Source organism: Terrapene carolina, unplaced genomic scaffold, assembly GCF_002925995.2.
Source record: "Terrapene carolina triunguis isolate 2854851 unplaced genomic scaffold, T_m_triunguis-2.0 Scaffold508, whole genome shotgun sequence".
Classification (NCBI taxonomy): domain Eukaryota; kingdom Metazoa; phylum Chordata; order Testudines; family Emydidae; genus Terrapene; species Terrapene triunguis.
This window is the reverse complement of record NW_020664859.1, coordinates 2,314,432-2,331,910: the sequence shown is the minus strand read 5'-3', so window position 1 is coordinate 2,331,910 and position 17,479 is coordinate 2,314,432. Positions and strand designations below refer to the sequence as shown.

Genomic DNA, 17,479 nt, shown 5'->3' with positions numbered 1-17,479 from the left:
CTCAGACCATTTCTCCAATTTGTCCAGTTTGCTGGTCTCAAACTTGGAAAATGGATCTGTACACCAGAGACTGACACTGTGGCTATTAATCAATCTTACTTAGAGACCTCTCTCAAAAGTATCTGGGTTGCCAATCACACTTCCCCAGTGGGAAAAATTGTGTGATCACTTAATTAAACAACAAAGTACTAGTACCTGTGGATTAAGCACCTGTGGATAAGCTATGTGAAGTGATCAGTGCTGACATAGTTCCTAGAACAGCATTCCCTTTTGTTCTCCTCTTTTGGAAGGGTGAAAAAAGATCATTACCAATGTAGCTTGTAAATTGTGGTGGGTTTTTTTTGGTTTGGTTTTTTCATCTCCAGATAAGCTGCCTCCAGCAGTTTTCATAAACTCAAAGGAAAAAAACAAACAAACTGTTTCTGTGCTGAAATCAGCAGAGGTCAACAAGAGTGGGGTTTTTTTTTGTTTGGTTTTTCCCCTATTAACTTCTGTATTCTGTGCAACAGTATCTGAACTCCTAAGGTTGGCAAGTTTCCATCCACTCAGTTTGAACAGTTGAAAGGATTTTGCTCACAATTCTTCCTACCCAGCCTCCTGCCAAAAAAAGTGTTGGCTGTGGACTGTAAAGATGCAGGAGAATCTTCAGCTCAGAAAGACTTTATCAAAGCTAGAGGCATGTGTAAACTGTAGGTTATGGGAGAGAAACCCCAAGGCTCTAAACAGTCAGGGACACACTGCCTCACCTGGTCCCAGCCCCGATCCACTGGCAGCGTGTGCTGGGAAGAGAAAGCAGTGACAGGAAACAGGAAGAGTTAAGAACGCCAAGTAGAAAGGCAAAAGCATTGATTACTTAGAACAGCTAAATGTGGCATTACAGGGGCCTGAAATGTGACAAGAGAAGCATTCAACCTATTTCTTGTTTGACAGCTGCAAAAGCTCAAAGACAGAAAGAACAGCAGTGAAGCCATTTTTAAAAAGCAAGGGGCTAAATCTCTCCAAATGTGCATGACTGTATGGAACATGGATAGTCAAATGGACTATGCACTCAACTGGGAGCCAGGAGCTTCTGCATTCTAATCTCTGTACTGCCGGTGACAGCAAGTCATTTCACCATTCTGGAGAGTGGTGATACCACCAACCTTATAAGAACATGGCAAAAACGTTGATATCAAATACTCAAAGTGCTAAGCAGAAATGTATTACCCCAAGGGCAGCAAGTTACAGATTCATTGCTCCTCACTGAGACCTGGGCCATGCCGGGATAGAGGGCTACCCCCCAGTTTGCATACACGGGAGCAGAGAATCCTCTCAGATCTTCCAAGGTCCTCTCCCCTGATTTGTTATTACTAAAACTACATCAGGAATTTGTCTCCATTGCAACAACTGACATAGCAACACCAGAGCAAACCCCAAGGACAGACAAGAAAAGACAGAGTTTGCAGTGATACAGCTGACTCGCGTTTAGGGTCACCAGATGCTAAGTTGAAAATATCTGGACCGCTGCAGGGGGGGCGCCTTTTTAATTGTTACACTCACCCATCCGGGTCTTTGGCGGCAGGTCCTTCAGTCACTGACGGTCTTCGGCGGCATTTCAGCGGTGGGTAATAAATCTTGCCGCCAAAGACAGAAGCACCCGCCGTCGAATTGCCGCAGAAGACCCAGACGGGAGAGTGTAAAAAAAAAATATAAATAAATAAAAAAAAATCCCGAAACAAAATATCGGGACAAATGGTGTCCCGACCGTACTTCGGTCGGGACACGGGACAAACTCCTCAAAATCGGGACAGTCCCGATTTTATCGGGATGTCTGGTCACCCTACTCGCGTTTGAAGCCAGGGTAAGCATCTCCAGTGCAAATCATGGCTTTTCTAACCTACAGGAGAGCCAAATGAGCCACTGCAATTGACTGCTGGAATTGGGTCAAGTCTCAGCACAGACAGGGCCTAAGGATGGATGCAATCGCTCTAAAGAAAATACTTTGAATGAATGGTACTTTCCCACATAAGCAATCCCTGTGGTTGCCACAGTGATGATGTGTGCTCAGACAAGAATGGAGGTTTATCAGTAGCCTCAGTCTGTGATGCCACATGGCTGGAGCTGACTTGCAATAGTTATTGTTTCTGTAGTTTGCCAAGGGCTGTTGCTGGAGAACATACCCCAGCAAAGTACTCCTTGCTTCATGGTCTAGTTGCACACAGCATATATTCAATCACTCATTGCTCTGGATCCTGTGTGTTCCCTAACCAACAGGAGAGGCAGCTACTATACTTTAGAAGGAACTAGGGTCTCCACTTCTTTGAAGTCCACCAATGAGACCAGTGGGTCTCATACAAGGAAGCAGAGGTAACACAAGCACTTATGATTAACACCAAACAAGAAATATATCAATACATATGGAGTGCACACCACAAAGCAGGGCACAGCAGTGCAAGGTTCATATGTTATTCTGGCAAAGTACAAAAGGGGCCAGCAATATACTCAAAGCCCCCTCACGCTAGTATATTAGAATGGGCTACAGTCTTCCAAATGCATCTGCACAGGCCTAACAAGCAACACATGGCTGTACTTACTGGGTTCCTACACATGGTAAATAACTGAAGGTAGCAGGATGGAAAGCAACATCTGGTTCCACGTTAAACTGACATGGCTACTTGAGAGAGAAGATGGGTGAGGAAGTAAGTCCAATAAGAAATTATCTCACCCACCATGTCTCCCTAATTTCCTGGGACCAAACACAGTTACACTACAAATGGCTACTAGAAGTGAATTTGACAAATAACACTATATTACCAAATCTGAAACCTGAGGTTTCACTGATTTTTGAAATCGAGACATCTTACCAGAGAATCAAATCTATTAGGTAAGAGGATTGTTATATGGATATTTAGCTGTGCCCAAGTTCTACCAGCCATTTAGCAGTAGGAGAGGAGCTTTTCTGGGAATCTGACAATGTAGTAAAATAGGCAATGTGCATTTTGAAATAGTTATGAGGCCCTGCTAATATACATGGCAGCTTAACTGTCTGTTTTCATACCAAATGGTAGCTAAGAGTAACTTTTGTACCTTCCATATCAATTTAGCAATTGAAAGAATATCCAAGCTAAAACATCTTTAAGCCTTATGAAATAGAAGCTACAGTGCTGGGACCATGCAAACACCTAGACAGATCATAATGAACATTAAGGTAACGGCTTTAGAAGCCATGATTGAGAACCACTGGGTTCTTTTTTTAGGAGAGTTTTAGGTCAGAATTCCCAGTGTCTGTTAGATAGAACTGCAAACCCCTCTCTAGCCTCGGTCAGAGCTCTGTGCTTGTACTTATTGCTTGGCTAGTTTTACCTTCTCCTGCTCTGCATGCAACACCCTTGCCTGAGTGTGTTCATTTGTTGTTTGCAATGAGTTGTTTCTCTGCTCCATCAGCAGGTTGCTCTGTTCAACATACCTAGGAAAGGGGGGGAAAAAATCATAGAAAGCGACTTGAGCACAAACACAAAAGGGGACTTGAAGTGAAAAGCCTATTATGGAGGAAAGAAAACAGTGTTTGTGACAAAGCCTCGTTAACAGAATAAGTTTTAGAACAACTCTGTGTGATGTCGTGCACACAAATGAAACTAAGGATATGTGACTATTTAAGATCTGTCAGTTTAAGGCCAGAAGGGACCATTAGGGCATCTAGTCTGACCTGCTGTACTGCACAGGCCACCAACACCACCCAGCACTTGTACGCTAAACCCAACAACCAAAACGAAATCAAAGTACTATAGACCACAGGAGACTAGATTATTCTGTGCCACAGGCGGGACTGAGGTATACCAGTATTTGAGGCTCCCCTGAATGCCAGGGAAATTAAATGATATACACCCAGATAATCTTGGCAAATGAGATGCACCCACATGCTGCAGAGGAAGGCAAAACCCTCCCAACGTCACTGCCAATCTGACCTGGGGGGAAATACCTTCCTGATGCAACATATGTAATGAGTTAGACTCTGAGCATGTGAGCAAAAACCAGCCAGCCAAGCACCTGAGAGAGAGAATGCTTAGTGCCATCTCAGAGCCCTGGCCCATCCTGCCCAATGTCCCATCTCTAGCCATAAACATCCCTGATGCTTCAGAGGTAGGGAAAAAAACCCTCCCAGAATACATTGGGAGGAAAAAATTATCTTCCTGGCTGGCTGAAACCCTGCAGCATAAGCTTTAGGAACATAAGAGATAAATTGGAAGTGAGCTCCATGGCTGCTGAGCTCTGCCCAGCACCATCACACAATTGCACTCAAATCTGTGCTGCTCTGTTAGAATTAATTACAGTATAGACCCGTTTACGTGCGAATCTGCTTAACACAGAGCAGCGCCATGCCTCCCAGTGCTACCTATTTAACTCGCGAGACTCGTTAACATGCGGTACAGGAACTTGCTATGTAGCGCTACAGATTTGCTCACTAACTCACTGACATAGAAATCGACAGGAAGTGCAGAGCGGAAACGTGTTGTAGGCCTACTGGCGTTTCCTCTTCCTTTGATCGCCGATATTGGTAAAGACTTATCACGCACGCTTAGTCATTGTCACGCTAGAGAGATATACAATATATAGTAATATACTGTATATACTACATTAGAAAATTTTAACTGTAGGCCTAACATAATGGCAGAGGGCAAGTGTCAATGCCCCTACACTGTAGAAGAAAAGCTAGCTGCAATAGATCGAGTAAATAGTGGAGAAACCCAGGCCAAAGTTTCAAAAGATATTGGGATTGCTGAATCTACTCTCCGAGAACGGCTAAAAACCGAATCTAAACTGAATGGCTGTGAACAAAATATTGATTCTGCCACAGGGCTTAAGCAAAAACGTGTGCACTATTCAGCAAAACCCACAATTGACAAAGCCATGCGCACGTGGTTTGCTCAGGAAAGGCTGAAAGGAATGCCGCTAAACTGGTACAGTACTCTTTCAAAGTTTTAGTGATTTGCTGCGTATTTAATGTTATTAGATTACACATTTGAATTTATATTCTTGCAAAGCGCCGTTAACAGATAGACCTGCAGTATTTGAGACGCTGTGAATATGTATGTAATCCTAGATAATTATACATGTACTGTATATATAGATATCTTAAGATATTTCAGCATGGCCCTTTTAACCCGTGGTCCATTAACAGGCAGTCGTGACGGTTTGACTCCCGGCATCCAAGCGTAAACGGGTCTGTACTGTAAGTTGTTTGCCCCCACAGCTCCTATTGGAAAGGCTGTTCCAGAACCTCTCCCTCCAATAGTTAGAAATCTTCTCATTTCCAGCTGAATTTGTTCATGGCCAGTTCACGTCCATATGTTTTTGTACCAATACTGTCCTTTAGTTTAAATAGCTCTCCAATCTCCCTGGTATTTACCTCCCTAATGTATTTAGGCAGGGCAATCATATGCCCATCTCAGCTGCCTTTTTGCTAGACTAAACAAGCCAATCTCTTCCAGTTTCCTCTCATAAGATAGGCCCTCCATTCCCTTAATCATCTTCATTGCACTAGTTCAAGATGAATTTAAAGACTGGAAGATGGGTGACCAGGATCATACACAGTATTCCAGATGAGAGAGACAGTATGCTGCAAGTTACAGAAACATTGGTGAATCTAGAGATAGAGGAAATTGGTTAGTAACTCTGCTCCATCCTCCTGCCAAGAGAGCAGTGTTGCTGCAGTACAATGAAGTGTTTAATATCCCAAGTGATGAGGCTTTCACCACTTCCTTTGGGAGACTATTCCATTCTAGAGACATTGTATGGCATATATCTGAGAATGGGGATACATTGGGAATACATCCCATGCACCAGCACCCTTCTCCATTTGACCCGAAGGAGCAGCAATAAGAATAACCAGAGAGAGCAGACCCCTCTCCCTTTGGCCATAAGGATTGTTGTTGTGATGTGGTCAGGAAAAGCAGCAGCAGGTCTTTACCTGCCTGCTGTGCTCCAAGTTTATGCCAAACCCCAGTTTCAGAGATATGCACACCTAAAGTACCTTCAAGAAAGGCATGTCCTTGTGCTAGAACCCAAAGAATCTAGGACCCCTGTCCCCTGAATTTAACTCTCTTTGTTCCATTCAGCAGTGAAATGAAGACCTTCTCTACAGGCAAAAGAGAAAGTGCAGTTAGTAGCCAGGTCTGTAGCCATGAGTAGGCTGCACCCGTCCATTCCTCACCGCTGATTCCGCTCAATCAATTCGCCGATCTTCTCATTCTGTTCTTCAATACGGCTGCTCTTCTCAAATATCTCCTGCTTCAACCTCTCGTTCTCCTAAGGTGTAACCACAGAGTATGAGCATAGTCATCTTATTTGGGGTGACCTAGGGGATGCCACCTACAGCTGACTTCATTATCAGAAGAAATTTAATAGTAATGCTGCTACCGCCTAGGCAGCTACAGAACACAGTATCAGTTTCCTTACTGAGGAACCAACAAGGTTACCCTAGCACTCAGCCACCCTCACCTGAATGATGCGCTGGATGTTGCTCATGATCATGGCAGTTTCCATGGTAACTGAAGAGATGCCAGGTAGCAGCAAGTTGTTGCTAGTGTTTTGTTTCTGTAACTCCTCCACCTGTAAGGAACAAACCATGGAAGCCAAACTTCAGCAGGATGTTAATGTGAGCATTTAGCACATCACAACTTGTCACAACTTCACCTGAGAGACACAAAGTAGGTGAAGTAGTATCTTTTATTGGACCAACTTCTGTTGGTGGATGATACAAGCTTTCTAGCTTCATCTGATCACTCATACAGCAGTTGTAGAATATGCATGTAAACTACAGCCATGCCACCTTGTGCAGGGCTGTGGGATTCCTCGGATGCAAGGCACTAAGTGTACGATCATAATAGACAGCTCCTTCATGAGGATCATCTTGTTGCAACTGGGCTTTTTTTATAGTAGACAAATTGCATGTGAAGTATAATTAGTGAAAACTCCACCTTTATATGGTTAAGTTACTGCATAATGTACAAGCTAAACACGGCAGCTTGAACCCTTCAACAGAACACCTACTTCTGAGGCACTATATGGCTGAGAAGGGCAAGTGGCTTTATCCCCTTGTGAACAAGCCCCCTCCACATCAGGTCTCTCTCCTTTACTGCCAGGTCTATATCATTACCTTGGCAGCTAGATGATCCATTTTATCAGCTACTTTGCTAACAGCCATTCGGATTTCAGTATTATGTTGTCGAGCTTCTGTCATCAAGAATGAAGTAACATCACTAGGTGCTAGAATGGGAAGAAGAGAGGTGACCAGTTAGCGTGGCAAAAAGACCACCACAGAAGCAGAAGTATTTGCATTGGTCTGCGTTCAAAGCCTGGCAGCTACAGGGACTGCCATCTTCCTAAAGGTCAGTGATTAAGAAGATCTAGAAAACAAGACATGTTATTGCTTTAACTATAAGAAACCAGGTCTATAATGGCAGGAAATCAATGGGACTTGTTTACAGCAATTCATAGATTCCAAGGCCAGAAGGATCATTGTGATCATTTAGTCTGACCTCCTGTGTAACAAAGACCAGAGAACTTCCCCAAAATAATCCCTAGAGTAGGGATTCTCAACCTTTTAATCCCCCCACCCCCATGCTATAAAAAGTCCACAGCCCACCTGTGTCACAACTGTTTTTCTGCATACAAAAGCCAGAGCCAACGTTAGGGGGTAGCAAGCAAGGCAATTGCCTGAGGCCGCACACCACAGGGACCCCCACAAAGCTAACTTTTTCAGGCTTCATCTTCAGCCCTGGGTGGTGGAGCTCAGACCCCAGGCTTCAGCCCCCTGTGGTGGGGCTTCGGCTTTCTGCCCTGGGCCTCAGCAAGTTTAATACAAGCCCTGCTTGGCAGCCCTCCTGAAAGCTGCTTGCAGCCCCCCAGTGGGCCCTGGAATCCTGGTTGAGAACCACTGGCCCTAGAGCATTTCTCAGAAAAACATCCAATTTTGATTTAAAGACTGCTAATGATAGAGAACCTACCACGACCCCTGAGAAATTGTTCCAATGGTTAATTATCCTCACTGTTAAAAATGTATGGCATATTTTTCCAGTTTGAATTTATCTCACTTCACCTGCCAGCCATTGGACTGTTACACCATTCTATCAGATTGAAGAGCTCATTGTTAAATATTTGTTCCCCATGTAGGAATTTATAGATTAAACAATTGGCAGCCACAATGACAACCACATGGAATAGGATAAACAATTAATAATTTATAATGAAATTTAACAAGTGACTATGTTAAAGAGTCACTAGCCACGTGCACACTCAGGAATAGATCTTAGGAATTTTTTTGCCCATATTAGTCCCTCCCCTGAGTGCACCTTGCGGGGCGGGGGGCGGAATTTGAATTAAGAATCATTTGTCCTTATCTGATATTAAAAAAAATAACATGGCACAACATAAAACTGAGCCAGCAGATGTAAGGGCTCTGAATGGGATGGGTGTATGTCTGCTTCCAGTCCTGTGTGGATATTTATTACAAAAAAATATTTACAATGCATCAGTGCAACTGAGAGATTTCATATGGTGCACATTTTCCTGACATACCTTGGAAAGGTGATGGATACATCTGTCCTACAGGCTGGAGCTGGGAAGCAGCTGCAGTTTGTGAATAGGCATATGCCATTTCTGCATACGGCTAAGGGAAGAAGACACTTCATTTTGTTTTGTTCTAACAGTTTCAGTTACACGCTACTCACTATAATTTCTGTTATGGATGAAGTTTGAGAAACAAGGTCTGAGTGGAGCACCTGTAGATTAAATAGTCTCAAAATGGATGCTAAAACAGCAAATGCCAATGAAGCCATTTTTAAGGAAGAACAAGAATAAAACCCATTCACTTCTGTCCTACTTAGAGATGACCACCACAAAACCCAAATAAATTTTCTCCTGACAAGCGTTCCTCACTCAACGTAAGTGAACTGAAGCATTTGGGGGTCACAAATGCTATTAACGCAAAGACTTTCCATTTAGTCCAAAACAGGAGTTTTGCAAGGGAGTGTGTGAGCTGGATACACCTAGTAAATGTTCTCTAAATTTAGGCCAATTAACATTCCACCCACAAAAAACATCAACAAAAAAACCCCTGCAAGAGTACAAATAATACAGGCACAAGTCCAGCAACAGAGTAGAGGCTATCTAGTTTATTGCACTGAATACGGCATGTATTATTACCTGCCTTGTGGGAAAGTGGCAGATAGCCCTCAGAGCAAGTGCAGGCTCTTGAGACTAGAGTGGCTGAACTGGAGGAGCTAAGGGAGACAGAGAGGCACATAGAGGAGACTCTCAGGACACAGTAGAGAAGTTCCACTCCCCATATGACAGCCTCTGTGCTGTTGAGGAGGATGAAAGTCTTGAATTTATCTCACTTCACCTGCCAGCCATTGGACTGTCACACCATTCTATCAGATTGAAGAGCTCATTGTTAAATATTTGTTCCCCATCAAAAGGGGACATACACAAGCCCTCGTCCCATCACAGCTTGTACTCTGGGGTAAAGGGATCAAAATGCCTGAAAAGAAGAAAATTGTTACCACTATGCTCCCTGGAATTCAGAGAGGGCAATATTTCTAGCATAAGCAAGGGATCCCCATCTGCTTGGCTTGGATTAGCCCTAAAGGACATATGCAAGCTCTCTAGTATAGCAGCTTCTGTTACCTTTTGGAATCTAACACTATATCTCATTTGTGTGCATATGCTTACCTGCTTTAACCTTGTAAATAATTCTTTTTTTTTTTCTTAATTAATAAATCTTTAGTCAGCATTCTAGGATTGGTTACAAGCATTGTCTTTGGTTTCAAATCTGAGGTACAATTGCCCTGAGGTAAGTGACTGGTCCTTTAGCACTGCGAATAACCTGAATATTGTTTTGATTTTTGGTGTAAGGTGCCATCTATTACAAAGGCAAGATAAACCAGAATACCCAACGAGACTGTCTGTGACTCCACATTAAGGCTGTTATAGTGCTTGAGAAGTTCACACTTGACACCTGGTTGGTGAAATCTAATAGAAGAACACGCTACTGATTGTTACAAACCTGGGCACAAACCCCAATCTGCCCTGAGGTTGGCACTCACAGTCATGAGTTACTTCAGAGAGCCTGACTGGGGGGCTGGAGTATTAAAAATATAGATGGTTGGGTTTTGATGACTGAGAAAACCACATGGTAAGTTGCCTGATCAGTGTGAATGTCAAGGACCTCTCGAGACATCTAGACAGACCTATGTGCAGTGTTGGGGATGAGCCAGTGGTCATGGTACAAGTCGGTACCAATGACATAGGGAAAGGTAGGAGAGATATCCTGGAAGCCAAATTTAGGCTGCTAGGTAAGAGACTGAAGATCAGGACATCCATGGTAGCGTATCTGAAATGCTTCCAGCTCCACACACAGGGCCAGTTAGACAGGAAGAACTGCAGGGTCTCAATGAGTGGATGAGACGGAGTTCAGAGGAGGAATTTAGGTTTATTGGGACTTGGGGAAATTTTTGGGAAAGGAGGAGCCAATGCAGGAAGGATGGGTTCCACCTAAACCAAAACAGAACCAGAATAACGGCATGTAAAATTAAAAAATGTCTAGAGGCATTTTTAAACTAAGGGGTGGGGGAAACAGATAGGTGGAACACAGGATCTGGTCCAAGAGGTGAGTATAGCTAAACCACTACGTTACAGAGACCATAATGTAATAAAAGTTAACATCCTTGTAAGGGGAAAAATACCAAAGAAATCCACCACAGTTTAACTTAAAAAAAAAAAGGGGAACTGCACAAAAATGAGGCTAGTCAAATGGAAATTAAAAAGAACAGTCATAAGAGTGAAATGCCTGCAAGCTGCATGGAAACTTTTAAAAAACACTACAGTAGAGGTTCCAACTATAAGTATAACCCAAATAAAAAAAAAAAAAAAAAAGGACCAAAAAAAGCTGCCATGGCTAAACAGAGTAAAAGACGTAGTTAGAGACAAAAAGACAACTTTTAAAAATTGGAAATCAAAACCTAATGAGGAAAATAGAAAGGAAAAAACTCTAGCAAATCAAGTGTGGAAGTATAATTAGGCAAGCCAAAAACAAATCTGAAGAGCAACGAGAAAAATAAAATAAAAATAAAAATAAACCCACAAAAAAAATTGCTGTTAGTTTTTGTAAGTACATCAGCAGCAGGAAGCCTAACAAACAATTAGTGGGGCCACTGGATGATCAAAGTGCTAAAGAAGCACTCAAGGAAGACAAGGCCATTGCAGAGAAGTTAAATGAATTCTTTGCATTGGTCTTCACTGCAGAGGATGTGAGGGAGATTTCCACACTTGAGCCATTCTTTTTAGATGTCAAGTCTGAGGAACTGTTCCAAATTGAGGTGTCAATAGAGGTGGTTTGGGAACAAACTGGTAAATGAAAGAGTAATAAGTCACCAGATCTCTTGGATGAATACCATCTGGTCCTGAAGGAGCTCAAATATGTAACTGCAAAACTACTAAATGTGGTATCAGGTTTCAGAGTGGTAGCGGTATGTAACTTATCACTTAAATCAGTTTCTGCACCAGATGACAGGCAGAGAGCTAATGGAATACCAATTTTTTTTAAAAGGCTCCAGAGGTGACCCGGGCCATTACAGGTCAGCAAGTCTAACTTCAATACCCAGTAAATTGGTTGAAACTATAGTAAAGAATGGAATTCTCGAACACACAGATGAACACGATATACTGGGGAAGAGTCAACATGACTTCTGTAAAGGGAAATCATGCCTTACCAATCTATTACAATTCTTGGAGGGTGTCAACAAGGGTGAATCAGTGGATATAGTGTACCTGGACTTTCAGAAAGCCTTTGATAAGATCCCTTGCCCAAGACTCATAAGCAAAGTAAGCAGTCATGGGATAAGAGGGAAGGTCCTCTCATTGATCAATAACTGGTTGAAAGATAGAAAACAACAGATAGGAATAAATGATCAGTTTTCAGTGGAGAGGGGTAAAATAGCATGGTCTGCCAAAGATCTGTACTGGGACCGGTGCGGTTTAACATAATAATAAATGATCTGAAAAAAGGGGTAAACAGTGAGGTAGCAAAGTTTGCAGACAATAGTAAATTACTCAAAATACTTAAGTCCAAAGCTGACTGCAAAGAGTTACAAAGGGTGACAAAATGGCAGATGAAATTCAATACAAAGTAATGCACATTGGAAAATATTATCCCAACTATACACACAAAATGATGGAGTCTAAATTAGCTGTTACCACTCAGGAAAGAGATCTTGGACAGTTCTCTGAAAAGTTCTGCTCAATGTGCAGTAGCAGTCAAAAAAGCTAACAATGTTAGGAACCATTAGGAAAGGCATAGATAGTAAGACAGAAAATACCATAATACCCCACTATACAAATCCATGGTATGCCCACACCTTGAATACTGATTGCACTTCTGGTCACCTGATCTCAAAAAAGATATTACAATTGGTAAAAGCACAGAGAAGGGTAACAAATTATTAGAGGTATGGAACAGCTCCCGTATGAGGAGAGATTAAAAAGACTGGGACTTTTCATCTTAGAAAAGAGAGGGTGGGTCGGTAAATATGACAGAGGTATATAAAATCCTTATTAATTTTCACCACACCATTTGTGAAGTGTTGTTTACCCCTTCATATAACACAAGAACCAGGGGTCACCCAATGAAATTAATGGGCAGGAAGTACTTCTTCACACAATGGACTATCAACATGTGGAACTCATTGCCAGGGGTTGCTGTAAAGGCCAAAAGTATAACTGGGTTCAAAAAGAGTTCGATAAGTTCATGGAGAATAGGTCCATTGATGGCCTAGGGAGGTTGTGAAAATCTCCATCACTAGATATTTTTAAGAGCAGGTTAGACAAATACCTGTTAGGGATGGTCTAGATAATACTTAGTCTTGCCATGAGTGCAGGGGACTAGGCTAGATGAGCTCTCGAGGTCCCTTCCACTCCTACGATTCTATGGCTATTAGCCAACATGGTCAGGGATACAACCCCATGCTGTGTCCCCCCCTCAACCTCTGAATGCCAGAAGCTGGGACTGGATGGCAGGGGACGGATCACTCGCTGATTGACTGTTCTGTTCACCTGGTATTGGCCACTATCAGCAGACAGGATAGTGGGCTGGATGGACCTTTGGTATGACTCAGTATAGCTGTTCTTATGTTCTTTAATTATCCTTGTGGCTCTCTCCCTGAACCCTCTGATTTTTCAACATCCTTCAGTTTGGTGAGACGGCTCCTTCTTTATGTGGCTCCTCTATTCCAGTTGTGGATCCCCTCTTCCCAACAATGGAGAAGAGCATACATCTAAGGGAGCGCTGCCATCAGAAGCATCAGAGGTCTCCACTAGTTTGATTTCAATACCTGAAAGCTCTGTGCACTTCCAGGGAGAGCTGAATGGGGCTGGAGGGTTGCAGGCATTAAGGCAGCAGAGGGCACTTGGAGCCCAGAAACAGATGGTTGAGGTACTGAAAAGGAACAAGAGAAGATATTTAGCACAGTAAGTCTATCCTTTGTTGTTGACAGTCAGTTTCAGTTGTCTAAGTTACTTGACATAAGTGTATGGGACCCCTACATGATTCATGTAACTACAGTCACTGAACAGACCAAGGCTAACGGGGGGGGGAGAGGGATAGCTCAGTGGTTTGAGCATTGGCCTGCTAAACCCAGGGTTGTGAGTTCAATCCTTGAGGGGGCCATTTAGGGAATCTGGGGCAAAAAATTGGGGATTGGTCCTGCTTTGAGAAGGGGGTTGGACTAGATGACCTTCTGAGGTCCCTTCCAACCCTGATATTCTATGAATCTATGAGACTGCCCACAATCCTGCCTAAGCGAATCTGTATGATGGAGATTAAGGGGCCATCTTCACTTCAAAGTAAGCAAGAGTTTGCCCCTAACCTGAGTTCCCTCCACACACAGAAATGCTGAACTCAAGTGCGGTAGTGCTTTTAACTCAAGTTGTCTGGCCTGCCAGGAGGTAAAGGTGAACACAACTCAGCTGCTAACATGACAACTCTGCAATGTGGAAGCCAGCTAGCTCCACTTGAGTGCTACGAGTCCTCCAATGCCTTCCCATAATTCCCCTTCTCTCCCTCATGTACACAGAAAGGACAGACATTCTCCCACAATCTACTGGGAAAATTCCTACAGCAGCTCAGCGAGCGATGGGATGTGCCCCCCGAAGTCTTAGTGACACAAACGAGTGCAGTGCCACTGTGGACATAAGCAGCTCAAATGTTACTGTGCTTTGCGGTCCTCTTCCACTCAAGCTAGACTAACTCATGAGAAGTAACTTCAGTGAAGATAACTAGAACCTACACTCAATAACTCAGCCTTCGGGTACAAGAAATAGTCCACCTGGAGAGCTGAGTGATGGGAGGGTCACTCACAAGTCACATCCTCTTTTCAGTTCCTTAAAGGAACACACAATTCATGCAGCAGAAAATGGTTAAACATGCCAGTCCATGACTGCAGTTTCTACTTATCAAACCTAAGCAGACCAATTCATTACCTTGCGTTGTCAACTGAGGCAGTACTGCATGAGCTGGCTGCAAGAAAGGTCTCTTGGGGGATGAAGAGACAGGCTGTGCTGTTCCTCTCAATGTATTTGGGTCCTAAAACATTCCCAAATTTCAGTCAGTATTAGTGAGCTAACAACTTAGTCAAAAGTTTGGATGCAAAGCCATTCCTAAGACAAGATATGATTAACAGCAATGCACCCATGTATAGACAGGGAATTTAAGCTTGACAAGAATGCTAGCCTCATGTGGAACTGAATGTCAACAGTTCCAATCATACAAGGTGTCCCCATGAGCTTCAAAAAGGCACAAGTGAGACACTGACAGCAGTCACCCTGCAGGCAGGCAGAGCAGCAACTGTGCACTCAGCAGTAGTTCTTGTACTGCCTGGAATGTATATCAAATCCTACATTTTAAGGAACATTAGTTCTTGGTGACGCACCTCTATTTCTGAGTCACTGGAGTCAAGCTGGGTGCCTGCTGTTCCTGCAAGGAAAGGTAGCATAGGCTGTCCCATTTTAGCCATCCGAGAAATCAGCTTTGCTTTTGCTACATCAGGATTCTGGAAGAAACATTTGCAATTACATTGCCTCCGTATCTTTTAACCCGTTTTTCAGTGCCCTCTTGACACTAACCCAGATTACTATGGTTCTATAGAGCACAGAATTATATACTGACTCAGTTGCAGAAGCTTTGTTCAGTCTTTTTCCAGCTATCAAATTAAGAAAGTCTCTGTATTTAGAGAATTCCTGAGATCTTTTGGTCCTTTAGATAATACTTTAACTAAAGAGAGAATAGGAATTAATATACTGTTTTTACAACTGATTTTACAGTCATGAGAACTGTATGGCTATCTATTGTACAAACACATTAACAAGATAGAAAGAGATAAGCTGGATGAGGTAATATCTTTTATTGGACCAACTTCTGTTGGTGGATGGGACGAACTTCAGAGCTCTTCCTCAGGTCTGAACAAGGAAACCAAGGTTTCCGAACTAAATACAAGGTCGGACAGATTGTTAAGCATAAGGCATTCACACATGTTGCAGCATAGCTTTTGAAGGTGTGCAGATTTTCTTTGAGAACATGACAGAGGTCAGATACAGTGTGTTCATATTGTGAAAATTCACACAGGAATTGAAGGGAATCAAATCTTTCCTGAAACAACTCTACCACCTCATCCTCCAGGGACCCCACTCCAGGGACCTCCTACATGCTTCCCAAGATACACAAACAAGGGAACCCAGGCAAGGCCATCATATCTAGCCAAAGGAATATCAGGACTCACAGAAGCCACCTTCAAACACTCACCACACAAGGGGCAGTTTCCTTCAGAACACAACTGATTGCCTCCAGAAACTCCACGACATTAACAACCTCCCTTAGAACACCATCCTTGCCACCACGGATGTCAATCTCCCTATACACCAAAACCATCATCATGATGGAATTGCTGCCTGCCTCAAAGATAGTAACTCCTTGCTTAACGCTGTAGTTATTTTCCTGAAAAATGCTACTTTAAATGAAACGATGTTAAGCGAATTCAATTTCCCCATAGGAATTAATGTAAATGGGAGGAGGAGGGGGGTTAGGCTCCAGGGAAATGTTTTTCACCAGACAGAAGACTATATATACACACACACCTATACTGTGTGTATGTATGTGTGTGTGTGTAAGTTTTAAACAAACAATTTAATACTGTACACAGCAATGATGACTGTGAAGCTTGGTTGAGGTGGTGGAGTCAGAAGGTGGGATATTTCCCAGGGAATGCCTTACTGCTAAATGATGAACTAGCACTCGTCTGAGCCCTCAAAAGTTAACATGTTGTTGTTAATTTAATGTAGCCTCATGAAGACAGCAGGAATGGAGGGAGGAGACACAGAATGGCAGTGGCTGCAAACATTCCCTGTGGAAACGGAACGTGATGATGAACCCATGTTATCCCACTGAAGAGCACCACTCCCTCAACTTTCCAAAGTGCGGGGGGTGGGGGTGCACATGTGTGAGAGAGAGAGAAACACACACACACACTCCATGTGTGTAAGAGAGAGAAAGACCTGCATTGCCCCTTTAAGTACGCTGACCTCACTCTAAGTACACTGCCTTTTTAAGTACAGTAACTCCTCACTTAAAGTCGTCCCGGTTAATGTTGTTTCATTGCTGATCAATTAGGGAACATGCTTGTTTAAAGTTGTGCAATACTCCCTTATAATGTTGTTTGGCAGCCGCCTGCTTTGTCCACTTCTTGCAGGAAGAGCAGCCTGTTGCAGCTAGCTGGTGGGGGCTTGAAACCAGGGTGGACCGGCAGCCCCATGTGGCAGCTGCCCAGCAGGCTATCAATTGCCATCAATTGCCAGCAGTTCAGCGGTCCTTTCCCCCGACTGCCATGTGCTGCTCCCGCCCTCTGCCTTGCAGCTGCTCCCTGGAGCCTCCTGCTTGCTGTGCGGGGGGTGGGGAGAGGGGAAGAGGGGGGCTAATGTCAAGGTGTCCCCCTCCCCCCTGCTCTTGCACCCTGCTTACCCCATCTTCCATATGGGGGAGGCAGGGGGACATGACAGGGCTCAGGATGGAGGGAGCTTCCTGGCAGCAGCTGCCGTCTCAGCTTGTTGATTAACTTAAAAAGGCAGTGTACTCAGAGTGGGGTCAGCATACTTAAAGGAGCAATGTGCATCTCTCCCTCTCTCTCTCTCTCACACACACAGACAGGGTGTGTCTCTGTCTGCCATGCTGTCTCCCCTTCCTCCATTCGTGCTGCCTTGTAGAGTGTAAGGCTACATTAACAATGAGTTAACCCTTGAGGGCTCAGCCAATTGCTAGTTCATCATTTAGCAGTAAGGCACTCCCTGGGAAATATCCCACCCTCTGACGTCACCACCTCAACCAAGCTTCACAATCATCATCGCTGTGTACCAGTCAGGGCCGGCTCCAGGGTTTTGGCCACCCCAAGCAGCCAAA

At 43.6% G+C, this 17,479-nt stretch overlaps 1 protein-coding gene across 1 annotated transcript in view; it reads right to left on the bottom strand.

Annotated features, from left to right (window-relative positions):
- The window catches only part of FKBP15 (FKBP prolyl isomerase 15), a 41,076-nt gene that overhangs the window by 18,449 nt on the left and 5,148 nt on the right, over positions 1–17,479 (bottom strand). Inside the window, exons 3-11 of the mRNA XM_026658722.2 lie at positions 14,964–15,083; positions 14,515–14,617; positions 13,368–13,471; positions 8,557–8,647; positions 7,136–7,245; positions 6,478–6,588; positions 6,191–6,285; positions 3,343–3,445; positions 747–779 (exon numbers count right to left, since the gene is read on the bottom strand). Of these exons, the coding sequence (XP_026514507.2) occupies positions 747–779; positions 3,343–3,445; positions 6,191–6,285; positions 6,478–6,588; positions 7,136–7,245; positions 8,557–8,647; positions 13,368–13,471; positions 14,515–14,617; positions 14,964–15,083 (870 nt within the window). The remainder of the gene's footprint in view (positions 1–746; positions 780–3,342; positions 3,446–6,190; positions 6,286–6,477; positions 6,589–7,135; positions 7,246–8,556; positions 8,648–13,367; positions 13,472–14,514; positions 14,618–14,963; positions 15,084–17,479) is intronic.